Source organism: Chanodichthys erythropterus, chromosome 12 (genome assembly GCF_024489055.1).
Source record: "Chanodichthys erythropterus isolate Z2021 chromosome 12, ASM2448905v1, whole genome shotgun sequence".
In the NCBI taxonomy this organism is placed as follows: domain Eukaryota; kingdom Metazoa; phylum Chordata; class Actinopteri; order Cypriniformes; family Xenocyprididae; genus Chanodichthys; species Chanodichthys erythropterus.
The window spans coordinates 2,073,249-2,088,253 of NC_090232.1; the positions used below are offsets into that span (position 1 = coordinate 2,073,249).

A 15,005-nucleotide genomic window follows, 5' to 3' on the forward strand; every position below is an offset into this window, starting at 1 on the left:
ACACAATTAGCTGCTGGCAAAACAAAGGGAACATCCAATTAGATTTAACAAGCTAACCGAAGCAGGAACACAAGTCTGGACTCAAACGCAAGCAATCCAGAGCTGAAAATGAAGATTCTGTCATCATTTACATAGAGGCATTATTCAGTGAAAATCAAAGAGAGCTTTGTGATCCACAGAAAAAATAAATCGAATCGGTAAATGATGACAGAATGTTCATTTCTGGCTGAACTATTTCTTTCAATAGGATGCAGAACAGATGCAAACAATTACTAATTAAAGGCTGAAAATAATGATGACATTTAACTGAAAAGGTGTACTAACAGTGTGATACCGTAAAGTGACATTAACCTGACATGAATCTATCTGATTGAGCACATAAAGCACACTTTATCGTTTCCATTATGATTTCTGGTCTAATATATTTATATGAAAGTATGAATTTGTATGCACAAACAGGAAAAAGTGCATACATTTGTAGGAAAAAGCTTTTTATGATATCAATGTTTCTTGAAGCTTGTTTCTGCCACTGCATAAAAAATAAAAAAGATAATTGCGACTTTTTATCTCACAATTCTGAATTTTTTAATATGCAATTGCGAGTTATAAAGGCAGGCTTTTTTCCTCAGAAACGATAACTCGCAATTGTTAATATTGAATTTAGATCACAATTATGAGAAAAGAAGTCAGAATTACCTTTTTTATTTTTTATTTAGTGGTGGAAACAAGCTTCCATAGCAAAATCTATAGAATTTAACATTTTATCCTAATGCTTATTAATCAAATTAATAATGATTTACTGAAGCCTGCAGGATAATGTATCTCCTGTCTCTTCAACTGAACAGCATTTAAAATCCTTACATATATATTCATTTGTAAATCTACAGTCTCTTTTATCACAGCAAACGCATATGACATGATAAAAAAAAAAAGATTTAAAGAGGACCTTTAATGCTCCTTTCACAAGATGTAAGTCTCTGGTGTCTCCAGAATGTGTCTATGAAGTTTCAGCTCAAAATCCCCCACAGATCATTTATTATAGCTTGTCAAATTTGCCCCTATTTGTGTGTGAGCAAAAACACGCCGTTTTTGTGTGTGTCCCTTTAAATGCAAATGAGCTGCTGCTCCCGCCTCCTTTCCAGAAGAGGGCGGAGCTTTAACAGCTCAACAACAACAAAGCTGGAGAATCTCACGCAGCCAAAATGAGGAAAGTGTTCAGCCTTACATTGTTCAAACCGGAGTCGACACTGATGGAGAGACTCAGGAAGAAGTTACAACTTTTAGACGTTTCTGAATGGTTAGTGGATAAATTGATGTAGTTGCTGTGGAGTTGATTCAACTCATCCACTAGCATGTGTCGTCATGTTCATCTTTTGTGTTGAATTGACCCTCGTTTGTGAAGCAGTCCAGCATAAAACTACACAACACTCGACTACAACAACTCTTCCTCTTCTCTAAAGCAGCCCAACATGGCCCCGCCCCCTTTGTTGTGTGTTCTCGGGGGCGGGGTTTATGCAAATTTCAGACGTTTGCTGTAGTTCTTAAAAAGAGAATTCTGTAAAAAGAAAATATCTCTCTTTGCATTGAAATTTGAGCGTTGTAACTTTGCAGATGTTGTTTATGATCAAACAGCAACGTCACACACTAACTAAAGTTAAAAAAGTGAAATCATAACCAATCACCCTTTACGTAACTGTAATTTTGAAGTTGGAGTGAATTAAAGAGAACTTTGTTAAAGTGGTAAAAATACCTCTGATTTAATGCACTTTAATTTCAACCATTTACAAAATTATCATGCCAACCTTTCATGGTTTAAATCGGTGAAAACTATAACGGTGCTGCACTTTGTGCTTGTAATATTCAGACTGATCTTCTCATCAATCTCACCCAAATCAACTCTGAGACAGAATATGTCTTTATATCTCCAGACAGCAATGAGACTACATGGAGTCTGTTTCCAGCTTCTCAGATGTATCTCCAGAGTACTTTCACATGCATTTTAACATTAACATTTGCAGTGCAACTTCTTCTAGTCCCACACAGGTCAGTGAGCAAACATTTTCACGGGCACGTTCAATTTCTCCTTCACACAAAAGAAAGATTTCAGAGAAAACCCAGAGTTTGAGCAATTCCAGCCCTCACCTGAGTTATCATGGAAGGCTTTGAACAGCTGATCAAAGCACAGATCACCTCTTCACGGCCCGACGCCACAGACCCGCTGCGATTTGCATACAGATAGAATAAATGAATCGAGGACACTGTGCCCTATATACTAGCAATGATGTCCAGCGCCCTAGATAGCACACTCACATATGCCCAACCACCGGATCTTAAAGCTTTAGGAATAAAAAATCTGTTCAAAGAAAGTTCCCGTTAAGTTATGAAAATGCTATTTATGAATGTTCAAAATGTCCAGTTTTTTTTTTTTTTTTAAAAATGTATATATTCCCGGTTATGCAAACATTCCATTTTATCATTCTGCAGACATTAAGGGGATGTTACTTTTGAGTGTTCTCTGAAAAACAGCAGGGTGAGTAAATAATGACTTCATTTTCATTTTTGGGTGAATTATCCCTTTAATGTTAATGGAAGAATGTTTGTTCATAACTTTGAGAGAACCTTGCCAGAACGTCAGACAAGTTCTGCGAGTGTTCCCTGTTAGCTGGATACCAACATTCAGAGTTTCTCTTGACAAACGTTACTGTTACCCACCAGTACCAGGTCACCTGAGGGTCGGGGGAGCCGGAGGTGATGCAGGTGAACGTCACTGACTCCTGGTAGTCGGCGGTGGCGTTGAAGGACTGCTGCGGCACTGACAGAACCGGAGGAACTGGAACGACACAAGACAGACAGTTAATCATGCATGTTTAATAGAGTCACATGTTTCTTCGTTTCTCTCTGTATGTTGAATGCAGGTAAAGTCAGTGCGAGCTTGTTTCCGCCACTGAGTAAAAAAAAAATTAAAAAAGATAATTACAATTTTTTATCTCACAATTGCGAGTTTACATCTCACAATTCTCAGAATTGTGTGATATGAAGTCAGAATGGTGAGATATAAATGTAACTGCGAGTGATAAAGTCAGAATTGCATGATATGCATGTGAATTATAAACTCGCAATTTCAAATTATAGTCAGAATTGCGAGTTACAAAGTCATAACTGTGAGTCAAAGTCAGAATTGTGAGTTGCGAGTTATAAAGTCAGACTTGCATGATATAAAGTCGCAACTGTGAGTTATAAAGTCAGAATTGCATGATATAAAGTCAGAATTGCGTGATATAAAGTCAGAATTGCGAGATATAAAGTCAGAATTGCGAGATATAAAGTCAGAATTGCGAGATATAAAGTCAGAATTGCGAGATATGAAGTCAGAATTGCGAGATATAAAGTCAGAATTGCGAGATATGAAGTCAGAATTGCGTGATATAAAGTCAGAATTGCGAGATATAAAGTCAGAATTGCGAGATATAAAGTCAGAATTGCGAGATATAAAGTCAGAATTGCGAGATATGAAGTCAGAATTGCGAGATATAAAGTCAGAATTGCGAGATATGAAGTCAGAATTGCGTGATATAAAGTCAGAATTGCGAGATATAAAGTCAGAATTGCGAGATATAAAGTCAGAATTGCGAGATATGAAGTCAGAATTGCGTGATATAAAGTCAGAATTGCGAGATATAAAGTCAGAACTGCGTGATATAAAGTCAGAATTGCGAGATATAAAGTCAGAATTGCGAGATATAAAGTCAGAATTGCGAGATATAAAGTCAGAATTGCGAGATATGAAGTCAGAATTGCGTGATATAAAGTCAGAATTGCGAGATATAAAGTCAGAATTGCGAGATATAAAGTCAGAATTGCGAGATATGAAGTCAGAATTGCGTGATATAAAGTCAGAATTGCGAGATATGAAGTCAGAATTGCGAGATATAAAGTCAGAATTGCGAGATATGAAGTCAGAATTGCGTGATATAAAGTCAGAATTGCGAGATATAAAGTCAGAATTGCGAGATATAAAGTCAGAATTGCGAGATATAAAGTCAGAATTGCGTGATATAAAGTCAGAATTGCGAGATATAAAGTCAGAATTGCGAGATATAAAGTCAGAATTGCGAGATATGAAGTCAGAATTGCGAGATATTAAGTCAGAATTGCGAGATATGAAGTCAGAATTGCGTGATATAAAGTCAGAATTGCGAGATATAAAGTCAGAATTGCGAGATATAAAGTCAGAATTGCGAGATATGAAGTCAGAATTGCGAGATATAAAGTCAGAATTGCGAGATATGAAGTCAGAATTGCGTGATATAAAGTCAGAATTGCGAGATATAAAGTCAGAACTGCGTGATATAAAGTCAGAATTGCGTGATATAAAGTCAGAATTGCGAGATATAAAGTCAGAATTGCGAGTTATAAAGTCAGAATTGCGAGATATAAAGTCAGAATTGCGTGATATAAAGTCAGAATTGCGTGATATAAAGTCAGAATTGCGAGTTATAAAGTCAGAATTGCAAGATATAAAGTCAGAATTGCGAAATATAAAGTCAGAATTGCGAGTTATAAACTTTTTGAGAAAAAAATTAAAATATTTTTTTTTTTTTAGAATTGGACTTTATAACACAATTGTGAGAAACAAAGTCAGAATTGCGAGTTTATATCAAGTCAGAATTACGTGTAAACTCATAATTGTGAGGAAAAAAAGTCAGAATTGTGAGATAAAAGTTGCAGTTATATTTTAAATGTTTTATACACACCAAATTAAACCAAATAATTTTTTTTCTACTAAACTTTGTCTCTTGTCTGTAATTAAACTAATTTAACTATCAAACATTGTTGCAGCAAACCACGTCAGCCGTTTCTTTACATTTTCTCTGCAATTTGATTTCCCTTTAATTTCCCAAAGTAATGTCCTTATTTCAAAACAACTTTGTTTCATGTCAGTCTGATGAGCCGAATCCATCTGATGTGATGATTTAAGAGAATAAAACAGACCTCAACAACGTTTCTCGCCGCCCACTGCAGTCAAGCAGAATCATTATTCGCTGCTCTGTGATTTGCTCCCTGTTAGAATTCGCCTGAGTTCAAAGAGGTTGAAATGACTCGTTTTTTTATTTTGGTGATGTGTATCAGTGAAGGACATCTCAGTGACATTTCCTTTTAAAGGATCAAGCAGACGCAGAGAGAAGTTGCCGATTCGACCCCTGTCTGCGCTCAAACCGCTCCTCTGATGATGAAAGTCAGGGTTAAGGGCCCAGAAAGAGCACGCTAGAGCACGTCTGCATGCTAATCATCGTCGTAGTTGTATTCCACATACACAAATGTACAGGATAGTTAGAAGAAACTGAGACGGAACAAACAAGGAAACAGAACAAAGACAAAGCACTTCGCAAGTAATTGCTCAATTATGTGGAGAAACCCTGCTGAAAACACAAGCTCAGAATGTCACAAATGCTTCTGCTGGTTACATGCTCAACCTAGAGAAGACATGCTGGTTAAACTAGTAAAGAAGCGTTGTGGAGACAAGCACAACATCAAAAAATCACAACATGTGACAACTTGCAAGATGGTTGACTAGTTGTTCAACAATCGACTTGATGTCAAACTATTTTTTTTAACTAACCCTAACTTAATATTAATATATATATAGCATATAACACATATGGTTATATATATATATATATATATATATATATATATATATATATATATATATATATATATATATATATATATATATATATATATATATATAAAGCATGCTGTTAAAGTGTCTATATATATTTAAATGCATTTGTTATATAAAATATATCCATATACATTCACTATAAATTAATTTAGAAACATAACTTCGATTCGGTTATACTCTTTGCATGCTAAACCGTATAAACAATTTGGTTCCTGTAAATATTGTCTTCAACAAAACATATCGGTTGAATAACACAACCACCAATCATATTTCTCTCAAAGATTCTCTATAATCTTCCAAACTAGCCTCAAACAGATGGCGCACATATGCAAAATGACCACGTTAATTCAATAAGGAAGGTCAAAGCAGGAGGGGGCATTTCATTATAACAGCGGATGGCGTTCCAACACACCGTTACGATCCACTGCAGCTCAGCCAAGGCTGGGAATAAATCTAGGGGAATATTCTGGATTCAATCTCTGGTCTTGGACACGAGACTCAGGCGTTGTTGCTTTCTAGTCAGCGCTTGCTAAGTGATTTAAGCAGCAGGTTGTTCTGTTGCCGTGGCAGACGGTGCTTGCCATGTCTTCAGGATAATAGGATGCGCCTCATTGAGCGAGCTTATTGGATCTTCCTGAGAGCTATAAGTGGTGATGCTAAATTGAATGCAATACACTTTTTTTCTTCCTTGCATGTTATTACATCAGTTTAAAGAAGTATGAGTTGTGCAAATACTATTGTGTCCGTTCAGGCAGAGCTCGACGCTATCAAATCCTGAGGACGGCTCATTTCGCGGAACAAGGTAAATGAATGAGTTCAAAAGACAGGCGGGATTTTGTGAAGGGTTCGCGAAGATAAGGTCGCCGTTTACATGTGAGTCACGGAAGCTTGAAGAGTATGTTAATTGAAACATTTAGTCACAAATCTAGTCAGCAGAAAATTGAGTGTAAAGACGCTGAGATGATAAACTATGTGTGGGTTTGTAATGTGAAACATTTTAGTCTGAACATGAAAACCGTCTGAACATGATGGTCTTAAATGGTCTCTTCAGGTTTATGTTGGTTAACAGGGATGTAACCATCATAGACATATCTTAACCGACAAACTTGTCATCTAGCCTGGTCTGATAAAGCTGGTTGACCAAGGAAGTCTTGCTGGTTTAGCTAATTTAGCAGTCTAAAACCAAAAACACAATAATCAGCTATGCTTCGTGTAACCGGTTCTACTCACCCACTCCAAGCCAGACTCGAACCGTGGTCTCTGGCGTGGGAGTGGGGCACTCTAACAAGGACACCAAATTCTGCAGCTTCTAGAGTGCTTCTTGACATCAGGGAAGTGAGGTTAACATGCACAGCTCTTACCAGCCTACAACCATTACTCTCATCCCCCTAAACCTCACTCCCATCCGGGTCATGGCACCAATTTAACCCCTCCTGTTAAAACTGTCTGCTCTAAGTGGGACTTGAACCCGGGTCTGCTGGCATGGGAGTTGGGCCCTCTAACAAGGAGGCTAAAGACTGCAGCCTCTAGAGCACAACTTGACATCAGGGGAGTGAAGTTTACATGCACAGCTCTTACTGGCCTACAACCATTACTCTCATCTCCCTAAACCTCACTCCCATCCAGGTCATGGCACCTGGTTTCTCCCAAGGTTTTTTTCTCCATTTTAACACCTATTTGCCATCTGATGTCACCTGTTGGAGTTTGGATTCCTTGCCGCTGTCGCCTTTGGCTTGCTTAGTTGGGGACACTTGACATTTGACTTGACATTCAATATTCAACAGTATTCTTGACATTTATTCAACAGTGCTTTTGATCTGCCTGCATTGACACTATTCTTTAAATTATATACCAGTTATCACTGTAAAGCTGCTTTGACGGTGACTTGACGTGAATTGACCAATGTCACCCCTCCTGTTCGAACAGCCTGCTCTAAGCAGGACTTAAACCCAGGTCTGCCGACGTGGTAGTTGGACGCACTAACAAGGAGGCTAAAGACTGCATCCTCTAGAGCGCCTCTTAACATCAGAAGAGTGAAGTTTATATGCACAGCTCTTACTGGCCTACACCAATTACACTCACCCCCCTAAACCTCACTCCCATCTGGGTCACCGCACCAATTTAACCCCTCCTGTTCAAACTGCCCGCTCTAAGTGGGACTTGAACCCGGGTCTGCTGGCTTGGGAGTCGGGCGCTCTAACAGGGAGGCTGAAGACCGCAGTCTCTGGCGCTAGAGCGCCTCTTGAGATCAGTTGACAGCACAGCTCTTACTGGCCTACTCACCCCCCTAAATCTCACTCCCATCCGGGTCACGGCACCAAATGTAACCGGTTCTACTAAGCCCTGTCCAAGCCCTGGGCCTTAGTTGATTAAAACTAGACTAAAACTGACTAAAATATGACTAAAACTAAATGCCATTTTAGTGAAAAGACTACAACTACAACTAAATCAAAATTTGCTGTAAAAATTAACACTGGTCAGCAGCAATTTTTCATGCAAGTACTTGGTACAGTTTGGTCTAACTGAAACAAAAATGCTTGATGTATTCTGCTACTTGAAACCTTTTTTAACGACATATGACAAGTCTATCTGTTATGTACAATGATTCTTGACTGTGAGTCGATAAGCTACAGTGTGACACTGAAACACTCGTACAGTCGAGCGCTATGCGGTTACTGAGCTGTTCAGAACTCAGTGAGGAAGAGCACACATGTAACAACAGCTCTTACCGTTCACCAGCACCACAATGTCCCTGAAATCGATCTCTCCTCGGGCCTCCACGCGCGCCTCACAGCGATACACGCCCTCGTCAGCTTTGCTCACTCTCAGGATCTGCAGGTTGTTGCTGGGAAGCACTTGAAATCTGCCTTCAGGAAGAGAGAAACACAGACATCAAAACTAATATCAGTGAGTGTGAGTGGAGCATGCCTCGCCATACTGGTTGCCGGGGTGTTGCTATGTGATTGCTACATTGTTCTCTGCACTACAGTTGCTAGGGTGATCCAGGTGTTTGCCAACATGTTGCTATGCAGGTGGCTAGGGTGTTCTGAGTCATTGCTAGTGTGTTGCTATGTGGTATTTAGAATGTTTACCAAAGTATCGCTATGCAGTTGCTAGTGTGTTTTGAGTAGTTGCCAACATATTGTTATGCATTTGTTAAGTGGCTGTTTTGAGTGGTTGCTAGTGTGTTGCTATGCAGTTGCTGGGGTGTTCCAGGTGGTTGCTAGTGTGTTGCTAGGCAGTTGCTAGGGTGTTCCGAGTGGTTGCCAATATATTGCTATGCGTTTGCTATGTGGCTGTTTTGAGTGGTTGCTAGTGTGTTGCTTTGCAGTTGCTAGGGGGTGTTCTGAGCATTTGCCAATGTGTTGCTATGTGGTTGCTGGTGTGTTTTAGTGTTTGCTGAGATGTTGCTTTGCAGTTTCTGGGGTGATCCAAGTGGTTACTAGTTGCTATGCAATTCCCAAAGTGTTTTCTAAGCATTTGCCACCATGTTGCTATGCAATTGCTGGGGTGTTCCGAGTGTTTGCTAGTGTGTTGCTATGCAGTTGCTAGGGTGTTCTGAGCATGTGTTTGTGTGTTGCCAAGCAGCTGTTAGGATGTTCCAGGTGGTTGCTTGTGTGTTGCTATGCAGTTGATGGGGTGTTCTGAGTGTTTGCTAGTGTTTTGCTATGCTGTGGTGTTCCAGGTGGTTGCTTGTGTGCTGCTTTGCAGTTGCTAGGGTGTTACGAGTGTTTGCCACCATGTTGCTATGCAGTTGCCAAAGTGTTCTAAGCATTTGCCACCATGTTGCTATGCAGTTGCTGTGGTGTTCCAGGTGGTTGCTAGTGTATTGCTATGCAGTTGCTAGGGTATTCTGAGTGTTTACCACCATGTTGCTAAGCAGCTGCTGGGTTGTTCCAGGTGGTCACTGATGTGTTGCTATGCAGATGCCAGAATATTCTGTATCTTAGCAACATGTTGCTACACAGTTTCCAAGGTGTTCCGAACATTTACCAACATGTTGCTATGCAGTTGCTGGGGTGTTCCAGGTGGTTGCTAGTGTGTTGCTATGCAGTTGCCACGGTGTTTTGAGTCTTTGCCAACATGTTGCTATGCAGTTGTTGTGGTGTTCCAGGTGGTTGCTAGTGTGTTGCTATGCAGTTGCCAAGGTGTTATGAGTGTTTTTCACCATGTTGCTATGTAATTTCATTTGGGATTCCAAGTAGTTGCTAGTCTGTTGCTATGCAGTTGCTAAGGTGTTCTGATTGGTTCATATGCTGTTGCTATGGTGTTCTAGTACACAGTAACAAACAGTCTGCCACATACAGTCCTATATGACACAAACTGCATGAGTTTAATCGTAAAGTTACATGCTGAAATTTTCAGACACTAATCTTTGAGCAAATGGCACTAATAAAAAAAAAAAAGAACCCTTCAGACCTCTTGGATTCTTTGGATTGATCACTAAACGAAAAAGCCAGACATAAGGTTTTTAAGAGAAATTAAAGTCATTCTGTTATGTTTAAAGCCTTTGACAGAAATATAGTCCTGTGTGCGGTGAAATGAAAAAACGCAGAGGATTTAATCAACAGACTCCTTTTTCATCTGAGCACAATAATAGGAAAATATTATCATCAATCCTCAAAATGACTTCTGCTTCCATTTCAAGGACATTTGCTAAATGTCCTTTCTTTTGCTTCTGTCATCCCTCGCCGATAAACACACACCTTTTCTCTTCTTATCCAGGAGAGACATTTATAACCGGCTCCCTAATTAGAATAAAAATAATCAAATCTCCATCTTTTAATCTCCCAGGCTGGAAAGTGCAGATAACTTGTCAAAGTTCTGCCTTTGAATTCCAATTAAGGGTTTGATACCTAAAATGTAGATAGAAGTTTTTATTCCTTCAGAAGAGAACTTTACTGAATCCAGACAATGACTGTGGTTTATTGTTTTAGCATTCCAAACCCAACAAACACCTTTTCATAAAACGTTGACATTGCAAAGTGTTTGTGCATCTTTCTGTGCAATAAACGACTGTTCTCCTTATTTGTAAGTCACTTTGGATAAATGAGTCTGCTAAATGATTAAATATAAATTACACTTATGATTCTTATTAGCGCTGTCAAAGTGATTAATCATGATTAATCACGTCTAACATAAGTTTGTATATATTTGTGTGTGTATATGTATATATTTATACACACATTATATTTTTTACAAACATTTATGTTAGATGTGATTAATCATGATTAATTGATGGGAGTACTAATTCTTATCTACTTAAAGACATTAAGACATTTATACGTCATTTATACGTTATACGTCAAGAGTCATTTTCTCTTCAACTTGCTTTATTATTAGAATAGTTAAACAGTAAATCAAGTTGAAGAGAAAAAAGATTCAAAGATAATAGTTTACTTACTCTAAAGTCCCAATAGAGATATGTACTGCAATTATAAAGAATTATAGGTCCAAAAATAAAACATCATCAAAACAAAATACAGTACTATGGGTTTTTGGAACATGTACCACAGTAATTCCATGGTATTCTCTGAAATACTTTAGAGTATTGAGTATGGTAATCATATAGTACCATATTATACCATAGTGCTGTTCATTTTGTTTTGTTTTGTAGAATCTTTTTACTTCATCGAAATGGTACAAAACTTGGTAAAGGTTTTGGCACTTGTTATGTGAACACATACACAAAAAAATCATGGACATGATTCAAAAAGGTTATAAATAGTCCTGAAAAAATAGTCTCACGGTCAAAAATGAGTGCATTGGAAATGAATGGGAAATAAATTTCATCTAGTGGAAACGTTTGGTACTGCACCCAAACAAAATCTGACTGAAAGCTAATTTTTTGAGATATCAACCTCAAATTTGGAGCACAGATTGTTTTGTTTTAAAACAGATTTAGAGTAAAACATGTTTATGGAAAATATGAATTTAATATCAATTTTAAAAATAGCATTTTTCATAATAATATACTTTAACTTCTATAACTTTATTTTTTAGTCTCAACTTTTTTTTACTTTTCACTTCAGCAAGTGTCTTCTTTAAAAAGTGATCAAACTTAAGTCTGTGATCCAAAGCATTCAAGATTTTAAATTGGAAGTTTAATGTTCAGGTCTATGCTCCAAAAGTGATTAAAAGGTAATAAGTGGATTGTAACTATTCCATAAATATAATTTAGTACCATAAAATCCCCTAAAAATACAAAATATTAAATAAACAACATTAATGAACTAAAATATAGTACATTCATTTAATTGCCAAGCGAGCAGCACCAGAGGGTTAAATGAATCGTCTCAGTTCTTACTGTTTGGTTCGGACGTGATTTCTCTGTTCTTGTAGAACCAGGACACGGCTGGCACAGGTGAACTGATGACATCACAGATGACCTCAGCGTCCTCGGCCTGACGAAACTCCTGCGGCGTCTTCACCTCGCGGAACGTCAACTTCTCTGTGACCAAACAAACACAACATAAAAGAAAAGATCCCATTAATCTCACATGTGCCTCCTGTACAGAAGAGATCTCAACAACCCGAAAACAATCCTGCAATTACAAGTCAGAGATACAGTTAACTTACTGAAACTAAAACCATAGAAACACTTTAGTTTTAGTTACCTGAAACAAAAATAAATGTGAACTGAAATAAAACAAAAAATTAGAACTATTATGGAGTTTCTTTGCCCTGACATTTACCTCTGTGAAACCAGCTCGATTTCTCTTAAAACTCAAAGTCATGAAAAGAATGAATCAAGCTGTTTCACTGGCTGATCAAAATGACCATTTTTTTGTCCCTGTCCCTGCATGCTTTGAATGTGATGGCATTCATCCTCTCAGTTATTCCAAAAGTGTGCTTGTAAACAGACAGAATCTCTCTCGCTGTAGAATGAAATCATTTTCTATTCTGAATCTCATAATTTGGTGTGAGCTGTGAGGTCAGGGCAGAGCGGCGCACTGGGACTTGTTTCTACATGGCGACTATTACACAGATTTACTCAGCGTTTACCCTCATTGACCCACTGAAAATTCTGAATATCTGGCTTCATTTCAGCGCGAGGACGCTGTGTAGAATACGGTCCAAACAGACTGCACTGAAGGTCATCTGACAGAAATCACTGAGAAAAGGAAACCATCTTGTTGATGAAAGTAGATTTAGACAAAAACAAAATGTGATGAAAGTGATTTGCTTTTCATTTTCTGTGTGTGTCGACCTTCATAATATATAATATACAATTTGGCCTGGATGACAACAACACTGAGCGAGTTAGTGAAGTTAACTCACTCATCCAAACTTCATGGATAATGACATCTCATTCTGTCCAAAAGGACTACAAATGTATCATAAGAGCCAGCAGCCCAGCTAACAGTGAACATTCTCCGAACTTTAGCTAATGTTCTGGCAAGGCATTTGCTAAATCGTGCGTTCCATCGATTTGCTAAATTGTGTGCACGATTTACTATTTTGTTCCATCGATTTGCTAAATCGTACGGACGATTTACTAATTTGTTCCTTCTATTTATAAATCATGCACATGATTTACTATTTTGTTCCCTCGATTTATAAATTGTGCACACGATTTACGGTTTCGTTTGATCGATTTATCTATTTCGTTCCCTCGAGTTGCTAAATTGTGCGCACGATTTACTGTTTGGTTCCCTCGATTTGCTAAATTGTGCGCACGATTTACTGTTTTGTTCCATCGATTTGCTAAATCGTGCATTCCATCAATTTGCTAAATTGTGTGCATAATTTACTATTTCGTTCCATCGATTTGCTAAATTGTGCGCACAATTTACTGTTTCGTTCCCTTAATTTGCTAAATTGTGCATTCCATCGATTTGCTAATTTGTGTGCATAATTTACTATTTCGTTCCATCGATTTGCTAAATTGTGCGCATGATTAACTAATTATTTCCCTCAATTTGCTAAATTGTGCACACAATTTACTGTTTCATTCCCTCGATTTGCTAAATAGTGCGCACGATTAACTAATTCGTTCCCTCAATTTGCTAAATTGTGCGCATGATTTACTGTTTCGTTCCCTCGATTTGCTAAATCGTGCATTCCATCGATTTGCTAAATCGGGCGGACGATTTACTAATTTGTTCGATTAATTTGCTAAATTGTGTGCACAATTAACTAATTCGTTCCCTCAATTTGCTAAATTGTGCGCATGATTTACTGTTTCCTTCCCTCGATTTGCTAAATCGTGCAGACGATTTACTAATTCGTTCCCTTGATTTATAAATCGTGCACATGATTTACTATTTCGTTCCCTCAATTTGCTAAATCGTGCGTTCCACCGATTTGCTAAATTGTGTGCATGATTTACTGTTTCCTTCCCTCGATTTGCTAAATCGTGCGGACGATTTACTATTTCATTCCCTCTATTTGTTAAACCGTGCGCATGATTTACTATTTTGTTCCCTCGATTTGCTAAATCGTGTGCACGATTTATCTTACTATTTTTTTCCTGAATGTCACTTGCGAGGCCCAATATTCTCTTTATATATTTACAGTAAGTATAAAACTTGCTTAAAAGGGCTATATGTAGAATTCAGAAACTTCTTGTTAGCGACGCCGGTGGCCATTAAGTGAACTGCAGCAGCAACTTACTACTCGTGTTCACACTCGTGCACATGTTACGCACAAGGGACTGAAAGTGATTCAAAGCCCCGATATACTCACAGAGAATGTCTTTTTCATTCTTTGCTTATAAGTTACAAGAAATTGTAAATACCTGTGCAGCGATGTACTGTTAACGAACATCCTGACGCCGTTCACACTGCTGAGAGCGGTGTTTAGATGATGAGAATATGTGCTGCACGCTTTCCTCTCAATAACAAAATAAACACAACAAAAATGACAGTGCTTTTGAATTTCCCGGCAAAACCGTCCCGAGTCCTTTACATAAACATCAGCCGACAGGCTTTCATAGACGACCTAGGAAGTCAGGAAAGGTCTACTTTTCTAAAGTTTGTTACAAGCTGTTCACGCATTGGCAATAAAAAAAAAAAAAAAACGATTAATGCATCAATTTTTACATATAGCCCCCTTATAATAAAACACTGAGTATCTTTTAAAGGTTTGAGTTTTGGCAGATCCAGTCTAGTTATTCCAAAAAAAAAAAAAAACACTCATTGTACCAGTCTTGTACTGTAAAATGCCTCTGGAAGCTAAAGCCAGCTTTAACCTACCAATTTTTTTACAATAATTATAGACTGTCTGTGAATGAGTCTGAAAATAAGACTACTTTCGCTTCTACATGCAAGTAGAGCAATCTGCTACAGTATGTAACACTATTCTGTCTTAAATGAAT

General features: G+C 38.0%; 1 protein-coding gene across 1 annotated transcript in view; it reads right to left on the reverse strand.

Annotated features, from left to right (window-relative positions):
* zgc:152904 (uncharacterized protein LOC767777 homolog) overlaps positions 1-15,005 on the reverse strand; it is a 60,633-nt gene that overhangs the window by 35,389 nt on the left and 10,239 nt on the right. The window contains exons 5-7 of the mRNA XM_067402601.1: positions 11,994-12,137; positions 8,416-8,553; positions 2,713-2,830 (exon numbers count right to left, since the gene is read on the reverse strand). Of these exons, the coding sequence (XP_067258702.1) occupies positions 2,713-2,830; positions 8,416-8,553; positions 11,994-12,137 (400 nt within the window). The remainder of the gene's footprint in view (positions 1-2,712; positions 2,831-8,415; positions 8,554-11,993; positions 12,138-15,005) is intronic.